The 9,264-nt window shown below is 48.3% G+C and overlaps 3 protein-coding genes across 3 annotated transcripts; 2 read left to right on the top strand and 1 right to left on the bottom strand.

The window, feature by feature from the left end:
- Window positions 1-462: 462 nt before the first annotated feature.
- On the top strand, window positions 463-2,997 carry ASPGLDRAFT_33840 (uncharacterized protein; the record flags this gene model as incomplete). The annotated part of the gene is made up of 1 exon (XM_022544368.1): window positions 463-2,997. One exon carries the CDS (start codon window positions 463-465, stop codon window positions 2,995-2,997), a length of 2,535 nt encoding a protein of 844 aa, XP_022402610.1.
- Window positions 2,998-3,281: 284 nt separating this feature from the next.
- ASPGLDRAFT_33841 (uncharacterized protein) lies at window positions 3,282-3,924 on the top strand (the record flags this gene model as incomplete). Its single annotated transcript, XM_022544369.1, has 4 exons — window positions 3,282-3,336; window positions 3,397-3,445; window positions 3,491-3,857; window positions 3,913-3,924. The coding sequence occupies 4 exons, from the start codon at window positions 3,282-3,284 to the stop codon at window positions 3,922-3,924; spliced, it is 483 nt and encodes a 160-aa protein (XP_022402611.1).
- A 4,068-nt stretch (window positions 3,925-7,992) lies between these two features.
- ASPGLDRAFT_24097 (Mpv17/PMP22 family protein) lies at window positions 7,993-8,731 on the bottom strand (the record flags this gene model as incomplete). Its single annotated transcript, XM_022543363.1, has 5 exons — window positions 7,993-8,030; window positions 8,077-8,382; window positions 8,447-8,552; window positions 8,616-8,670; window positions 8,721-8,731. The coding sequence occupies 5 exons, from the start codon at window positions 8,729-8,731 to the stop codon at window positions 7,993-7,995; spliced, it is 516 nt and encodes a 171-aa protein (XP_022402612.1).
- Window positions 8,732-9,264: the final 533 nt, after the last annotated feature.

Genomic DNA, 9,264 nt, shown 5'->3' on the forward strand with positions numbered 1-9,264 from the left:
AGGAAGGATCATTTGGCTTGATAATCATTCACTAGCTCAAGTAAAACATGATGTAATTAGCGTATGAATATTCATGGCAACTTCCACTATAATCGCGGGTTGACCAGTCAAGCCCTAATATCAGCCTCGAGCTGGTGAATGCATTCTGGCTGGTCCAATCAAAATTCGTAGATAGCCGTTTGTTTGCTTTGTATGTTGCCTTCGAGAAGCATTCACTGAGCATCTCGATTTTCTCGAACGCCGTTTGTACTCGCGCATTCATCTATAAATGCTCTACTATCTTTTCTTTTCTACCCTCTTTTCTCCATCTTCCCTCTCCATCTTCTTCCACTACGCTTCATCATCATCACCGTCTACCAACTATCATCCTGCTTCCAGCAGCATTACAATCTCCTTGATACCTTCCTCTATCTCACTACCGTTCTTTCCACCGTCCTCTCGATTGCATCTCGATTCATAACCATGGCCACCCCCTTCGAGCAAGTCTTTCTCTGGGGGGAAGTCGAACCAGATCCACCTTTCCCAGAAGCTCTGATGAACATCATTGCCTACGCCGACCTGACAGCAGGCTCTGCCATCATTCTTGCGACCCTCATACTCCTCACTTTGGTGTTGGCATCTTGGGAAACCATCTCTTTCTGCATCTGTGCTGGCTCGAACAAATTCATCGCCTCTCCCATCAAGACCGCAATGTCTCTGCTGGGTTGCTACGCGCTGGAATCAATTCGCCTTTTGTTGTCTCGTGATGACGCGCTGGAAATTCTCAGAGAGCGTTTCACCAAATGGATAATGGATAGCAGACCATACCATGTAACCTCTGCGATTGTCGAATGGTACTTCCCCTTTAACCGCCCTATCATAGCGTCCTGTCGTTTGTTTGCGACGTGGGTTTGTGGGTTGACAATGTATATAAGTGTGCTGGTCCCAGCCGCTCGCTATCTCTCTGGAGTGGTTGACGGTTGGAGTTCCGATATACACTCGTTTCACTGCCCTAGTGCAATGTCGCGGTACTACCTCGAAGGTCGGCTTTTCCGGCGTGCCCTGTATGATGGCTACTACTGCCTTGGAGAGAAAACCGGTCTCAATTTACGCGAAAACCTTATTGCGAGCGACTGGCAGTTACTGAGCCGTTTGCTCAATGACGACAGCGAGATTGACCATTACCACGCCATCATCGTCGCGGCTTCCGTGATCTCGCTTGTCATCATGGCCACAGTGGCATACACCATCCATCCAGAGACAACTGCGTTCAAGCGCGCCATGGCCGTCCTCTTGCGACAAGATCCGCAATCTGACGGACCCCGGCCGCTCACGCAGACGGAAAGTGACCTCTGGGACATGATCAACGGATACGAAGGTGATCTGGCCACAAAGAAGGCCCAGCTTGCGAAGAAAAACAAGCTGCTGGCTGCAAAAACCGCCGAACTCCACGCCTCGAAGCAACGCCAGGAAGAGGGCTGGGCTCTTGTTGAAAAGTTGACCGCCCGTCGCAACGAAGCCGTCGACGCGCAGCAGCGCGAGCTATCCAGTAACTGCCGTCTGCGTCAGCAGATTCTCAAGATCGGTGGCCAGCTCAAGGTCGCTGAGGGGTGCCTACAGGGCAACCGCCAGGAACTTGCCAAAAAACGCCAGCAAGTCATTGACGAATGGAAGCAACTGGCCGAGGAACGTCAACAGCTTGCGTCTAAGCGTCAGAAGCCCTCGGAAGACCAGCGTCTTGTTGAAGATCGCCACCGCGTTCTCAAAGCACATCGACGTCTTGAAAGCGTGCGCGAACAACTGGCCGATGAGCGCCAACAACTTGATGAAGAGCGCCAGAGACTTGTCGACGGACAGAAGCAACTGATCCAGGAACGTAAAAAGCTCACGTCTCCACGCCAGAAGACCTCTGGCCAACAGCGTCTTGTCAAAGAACGTCAGATTCTCGATGACATGCGCCAGCGACTGGACGCTCAGTGTCAGAAACTCACCGAAGAGCGTCAGCAGTCCGCTGAAGAGCACCGACGACTGATCGACGAACACCAAAACATCGCCATCCAACACCAGGAGCTCCTCGACCGCCAACATCATCTTTCGAACAACAACCAAGAACTTGCCGTCCGCTGTAACGAGCTGGCTATCGCTTTGGGGACAGCCCTCCAGGAGCGGGACGCCGCCATGCTGCAGGTGGACGCCGCAATGGACCAAGTGTTGGGCCAAGAGGATCAACAACTTGCTGTCCGTTGTAATGAGCTGTCCGCTTCCTTGGAGGAAGTCCGCCAGGAACGAGACGCCGCACTGGACTCAGTAATGAACCAGCAGCACGAGATTGCTTCGATCAACTTGTCGGCGAATATGTCGCGTGCGGAAGCCGAAATATACTACACCCAGTCGGAAGAAAACCAAGCTCGTCTCCACCAGTCAATGTCTGACCTCAAGAGTGCCTGCGATTTGGCTGTCGAGCAGGAACGCTCCGCTACCGAGGAAGCTCGTAATATAGCCTGCGGTCTCGAAATGGAACTCAAGGACTGCAACAACAAGGTCGGTATTACCCTGAGAGACGCCAAGAGACACTATGACCAGACGCTTGCGAATCAGAGAACGATCAAAATCTTGGAACATCGCTTGGCCAGGTACAAAGTGTTCGAGACCGGCAGTACGCAGGAGATTCCCAAGCGCCAGATTGGTAACCCTGGTTCGATGTCCACCGCTCTGGCTGAGAAGGACGTTATCGTCGCAAACCAGCATGCCCAGATCAACGACCTGACGCGCCAACTCGAACAAGCTAACCAGGGTACGCCTCGTCCCGCCGTGCCTGATGAATCGATTCAGGAGAACTTCAAAAAACTTCGTGCAGCCCTGGACAAGGAACGGAGGAAAAGAACTGAGGATAAAATCCGATGGAGCTCGAAGACCCGCGAGCTGGAGGAAGCCAACCAGAAACTCCGTATCTCTATGTCGAACGCGGAATCCAAATCTCGTCGTCCGGGCGGTCGAGGTCGGCCTACCGTTCCTTGATATCCCAGTGACAGGCTGTTTTCCCTTTTGTACTTAATTCTCTTTATGGTGTGTTTTGAGTTAGCGTCTGGCATCAGTTTTCTTTTCTCTTGCTACTTCTGTGTTATCTGCTTTGTTGTCTTCGAGGAAATTTATGTTTCTGAGTTCGGCGCCTCTGGGTGCTTCGTTTTTGATTTTGCTTTCTGAGATATGTTGTGGTGCTCCCGTCCACTCTTTCGTTCCAAACGCAGGTTCCTCTGCTACCTCTCGCCTCGTCCAGCTCAAACACATATCATCGCCCGGCAATGCGTGAAGGTCGATCGAGAGTGCGAACCCCATCGCCCCGGACCTTCTGTCTGCGTACGTACAAATATCCTCAGAACAAGCCGATAGTTTCAAACTGACATGAACCTTAAACAGACCCCTCTGCGGGCTATCCTCATGAAGTCATGAGTCTCGTCATCTTGATGTTGGCTCATCGAAATAAAATGTTCGCGCGCACTGTCCTTTGAAGCTACCACGAAATAACTTTGGATTGGGAGCTCATTGGCTTTGCGGGTCATGTCGATCTCTCGATACGCGCCTGTCTTGTCTCGCTTGTGTTTCTAGCTGTTTATGCTGCGTTTGATCTACCATCTGTCCTTCGCGCCGACCGGGACTTCCTGTCATCTCTCGTTGTCGTCTTCGAACAATCGCCCACACCTGCGAAAACGATCGAATGCCTCTCTCCCGCATACCGAATGCCGTCTTTTATGATTGAACTGTCCAGGGGCACCGTATCATTCAAAATCAAATCACCCTCCTACTTCGCTCGAACTCTCGCATATGGCTACCGCGGGGAAGGCCGCGTGAGGCACATTTCCGATGTTTATTACTTCTGGGTATGTTTCCTCCTTAGGGTATCTGTTAAAACACTGCTAATATTTCCAGCCTTAGCAGCGACACTGAATGAAGGATATGGAGCCATGTCATCTTCGCTCTTTTCGAAGTGGAGCACACCTTCAGCGATGACGCTTTCAAGAAAAGAAAAGAAAAATAAAATAAAACAAATAAAAAAACACGAGGAGGCGGAATGAGATGAGTGAGAAAAGGAGAAACAAAAGGTCTATAAAACCGGGTCAAGGCCATCGTTGTCGTGTTCCTGTGCCGGCGGACGTGACGCCGAGTGAACTACCCTTTGCACGCATGTTAGTGAGCGGAGTAGGATTTGGTGAGGGTAAGAAGTTGGAGACGGAATATTCGGTTTGTTTTTTTGCTCGAGATGTGAGAATGTTTGTGTACTGGCAAAGCGCTTCTAATGATGGTGTTGTTTTCGTGCGGTGGATGGGAATATCTTCGCAGCGGGTGCTACGGCTCCGATCTTCATGTACTATCTTGTATTGTTTTTCTATTGTGAATAGATCGAAATTTTATGGCACATACAGTGGATTGCGCGCCAGATACAGGTCCTCGGGCTATCGAAAATTCTCCAACGTACTTGAACGATTCGAATTAGGGCACGCAGCCACGTGACACCAGTAGTACACAAATCAAGACTGTTTTGTCGCTCGAAATATCAATGTCTTGATTGAAATATCCAGTTCCAGGACGATGTAATTTGGCAGAAGACTGTTACTGGCAATATACTGGGTGGACGAATCCGCCCGATGGCATAGCGGATGAGCGCATTCAATCCGAATACGTCAGTAAACCATTGAAAAGCCACGACTAACATAGCACAGCACCTTGGCTTTATTGTGGCACCATGCGTGAAGCGGCTCATGAGGTTCAATTGGAGCCGTTTCTGGTATTAAGTATCAACGGAGTCCGTAAAGGTATTTTGAAGGCGTCGCTGAACAGAGCTCTTCGCCTACCCTGACACCCTCTGCTCGCGCTTTAAATAAACAAAAGGACTGATTCTCCAGTCTTCATGTAAAATTAGACCTGTCTTCACTAGCTGTGCCATTTATAGCCCGACGCTTATAGTCGTATGCCATCCGAGTGGGTCTGGCAATCTTCTCGTTATCTGCGTACGTACGGCTTGTCGATCTGAAATATAGATTAGACGACAATGTGGATTCAATGTCAAACTTGGTCTCCTGGAGTCGTCGGTCGTCACGAGATGGTTCCCTTGTCTGCAGTGCTCTCATATCTGGCACGTGAGACTCTTTTCAGTTCCAAGTAAGCATAGTCAAAATTGACGTAGACGGCTGGTCCAACCTCGTTTTTTTGGTTCATACCGCTAACAATATATTGATTGCTCTCGGGCGTATAGAAGAAGACTGGTTCAACACGCCATTTGCAATTTGATCATTGCACATTCGCAGAATTGTCCACCATTTCTTCATCTCTCCAACGCCCATGATTTCTAATTGACGGCCAGAGTCTGACTCTAAATCTCGCATATTCGGGAAGAGGGCGCCAAATCCCAAACCTCAAGATTTGTACCCGCAGCTGGCGGAAGTGGTCACAGACTGATAGGGGTTGGAATAGTTGGGCCGCGAAAACATTACGCCCCATTTTCTGAACTGACGGAATGCTCGGCATATCGCTCGTATCCAGCGACGATCTAGTCAGGACAACATATGCTGGGAGCTGACGGTGTACTATCACTTTTCGTTACTGGCACCGTGGATCTTCTCTGCGTGCTCGAAGTCCATGTAGCTGTCGCGCTCTGCGTTGCCTTGCTAGACATGTCAAAACAGGTGTTCAACTGAACCTATACGGTACTTAACTTGGATAGGCTGTCTCCCTCCGGCTGTCCTTAAGACTGTTAACTCTAGAGCGGAAGATTGGCCTTCTGTCAAATGCTTTCATGGCCTATGTGGAGATCCCTTTGTTACAGGACTTGTTGTCTCCGTAGACTCGTTTCCAGCTTTCCTCGACATAACCTCGCATGTTCCCAAATTAGGTAGCCGAAGGACGTCTCAAGGCTAGCATGCCCCATTTATTTATCAGTTCTGTAGGCTGCGTGGATTAAGCGTATTGCTTGTGTGTAGTTTATCCCTGTTTGCGAGCTCCTTTGTCGCGGTGAAGCATTGCACATTGTGCCGAGAATATTTCACGCTGCATGATATTCATGTTTTTCGGTAGGGTTGTTCTGACCGTGGCTCTGGTAACAACTGGCTTTTGAGATCATCCAGCTGCATTGAAAGGAAAACACAATAACGGAGAGCGCCACAGCAATCAGTCATACTGCAATAGGTCCGGTAGTGTCGTTATCATCCGCCGTATACCCCATATAAAGAAATATGTGAGGGTTATCCACCTCGTATTAGTACTTCCCGTACCCCGAAGGAACTTGCGTGGTATCGCGTTGTCAGATATTGTGGCCTCAAGAAGCGTGGGAATTTAGACCCAGCTATCCCGCACGAGGTAACTCATCTCAAGGGTAGAAGACAGAGACATTCAACAAGCACCATTGTAAATACCAATCTGGGATGCTGTGAGTAAGATAGAATGGTAAAAGTGACACAACGAGTTTCTCACGAGCGCGGTATCAACAATATGCCTCTTGTGTTTGACAGGTTGGAATGTGACATTATGCCGCAATGTTCTCGAATAGGTTCAAGAATCTTGGTAACTGTCTGGTATTGGCGTGAAAAACGGCCAGAACTGCGACGACAGGTCGCCAGTCCCCGGTAAACGTATCCGTATTCCAGTCGCCATATACGCCGATGTCGAGGAGAATCTACTCAAAGTTGCGATCATAGGCAATAGCCTTTATTGATTTTACCATCGCAAACTAGTGAGCTAGTTGACAGTTAGAAGCAATCGGCAACACCACGTCAGCTAGGACTTCCATGTATCGGGGTTCCTGCTACTGGAAAGATTATAGTTTATAATGGCCCCGAGTAAGCGATATTAGGCATTCTGCAGATTTGTATGCTATCGAATTGAATGAATGTCGATATCGTAGAACGAAAAACTGTGGTTGGCACAGTACCAGTACCAGACAGTTAGCGGTAGCCTTTTTCAGACTACATGCCCCTGGAATGCTGTGGCTGATAGACATTGCCGGTCCGAATTATAACATGGGGATGGCTGAAGTAAGGCAATTGTTCAGAGAAGCTTGAAGTAGTTTGGGCATGAGACGTCAGGCTCCTCATGATGCCAATGAACCATCGATTATGGCAGCAGGTGTATTGGACCCAGTCAAGCAAAGCATGGTGCGTAGGCACCCAGCACCCAGCCTCTTTGTCACCTATATGGGGAAATGAGCATCCTGTACCAATGGTTGACGCTACTCACAGTTTTCGGTCAACAGTTCCTTGTGCAGTTGATAGTATTTCTCATGCAAAGAATGCTTCAAGAAATTCTCTTTTTCTAATCAGGAATAAATAAAATATGTTTGAACCAATGGTTTTCGGGTCTCAAACGGCCCAAATGGGAGATCCCGGCTCGAAGCTAGGTATAATAAAATCTGGCAGCAGTGACGAAGGCACGATCCGCGCCTTGAATAAGAGTTAGATAGAAGCCAGTATTAAGGAGTAAAAATCGAGCGATATAACTGTATGGTGTTGCAGATGAGATGTCGGTTATGCTGAGGTCGTGATTCTTTTTGCAAGTCTGCTCAGTAGGGCCATTGGGTGATGCCCGGAGAGATTTCTACATGACGATGAATGTGAACGGACTTGGAGTAAATTCAAACTGTACCTTTGAGAGTTGTACTTGGCCAGTGGCGTATTCACAACGTCTTCGATATTATCGAGATGATCGATAATATCGAACACTTTTATACCTGAATTTCTGTATGCTGCGTTGTTAAATTAGGAGGATCGTGAGGTTCAGGAAGAAAGTCACATTTAGAGTACAATAATTTGAGATCTGTCTCGTCCAGCACATAATATGATAGTTACCTGTGAGATCAACCGAATGTACACAGATTGACCAAACCGAGTTCTCCGGACCCATCATGATGACCCTAGCTCACCATCCAGTGACAATGACAGCAACCCTCCTGGCTTCAATAACACGCATAAGCTACCATTCAAAATGGCTATGTACAGCTCAGGCAACTCGGGTCCTTCGTGCAAGCTATGCATTATTCAGAAAGCTCAAAAAGCAGTTCCATCCTGGGAACGATCAATATATATTCAACAATGGCCCAATAAAACATACCTATGTTCAGAACATTAACAGTAAGGACCCGAAACTGTAGAGGCACCAGGTACAAATTCAATCCCTGCAGGATGGGCCAAATAGTCCAGTTGGTTCGAAGTGCCTCCCAGTACATGCGCTGCAGCTTCTCCCTAGGATCGTTTCCCTCGAGCAAAGACATACTAGACAAGAACACGCCGATCATTGTGGGAGCACAGACCAGCTGATCTGCTGCTACACGGGTGGCCAGCGTCCTGGCTGGAGTACTCGAAGAGATGCGGTTTTGCAAAAACTGGAACCATTTGGTTGCAACGGGACCGAATACCACTTGTGCACACGAGTGAGCTTGAGAAGGAATCGGGGAAATTCGAAGCAGTTAAGACAACCATACCACCACCATAAAGTGTCATTCGCGCTGTTCGAGTCATATCATGACTGGAAAGGCTCTTTCGTTCAACACCATGCTGTGCCAGCCCATCTCCGACAACGAATAAACACTTCGGTGATAGTCAGCAGAGAGTATTGAAGAAAGATATCATCTCAAAGGAAAAATGCCCTACCGCCGTGGTTACACTTTGCATCAATACCGGACGTTTTAAGAGACTCCTTCGATACCTGCGTATATTAGTCTCGCGAAACATGACAACGAGTTGGAGTACACATACCAGCTAAACATTTTGAAACACTTTTTACACGATTTGAATGAAAATTAGCAGAGCTATTTAGGAATGTATAGATCTATTCAGCAGAATGAAGGAACGAAACAAATTTTTTTTTTCCCCTTCAGTAGAAAGACGCTCGAAGACCTGCAATGGCGGAAACATCCCGATTGGGAAGGCTAACCGCCTCTTTCCTTATTGGGCTGTGCCGCACTGCTTTTTGGCGCCCTCGCTAAGCCCTACATAACCTTCTCATGGGATAGGCTTGAGGGGCGCTTTCTATCGTAAGAGATGGTTTAGTTGCCGAAGACCCTTTCTTCGTGTGAGAAAGCAGGGTATGCTCTCCTATCTTTGTAGTTTTGTAAACTACAGGCGCTTGAACCAGATTCATTATATGACAGACGGTTTAAGGCGCAACACCTCGAGCAGAATTCCCATATAGCAGGCAAGGAATTGAAGATCTACTTTTTATAGGTTAGGGAGCCTAGCAACTCACTCGTTATTCTCCCGTACTGCGGATCCGATTCGAACTGGTACCTACTCGATTCGT

Source organism: Aspergillus glaucus (genome assembly GCF_001890805.1).
Source record: "Aspergillus glaucus CBS 516.65 unplaced genomic scaffold ASPGLscaffold_6, whole genome shotgun sequence".
Taxonomy (NCBI): Eukaryota; Fungi; Ascomycota; class Eurotiomycetes; order Eurotiales; family Aspergillaceae; genus Aspergillus; species Aspergillus glaucus.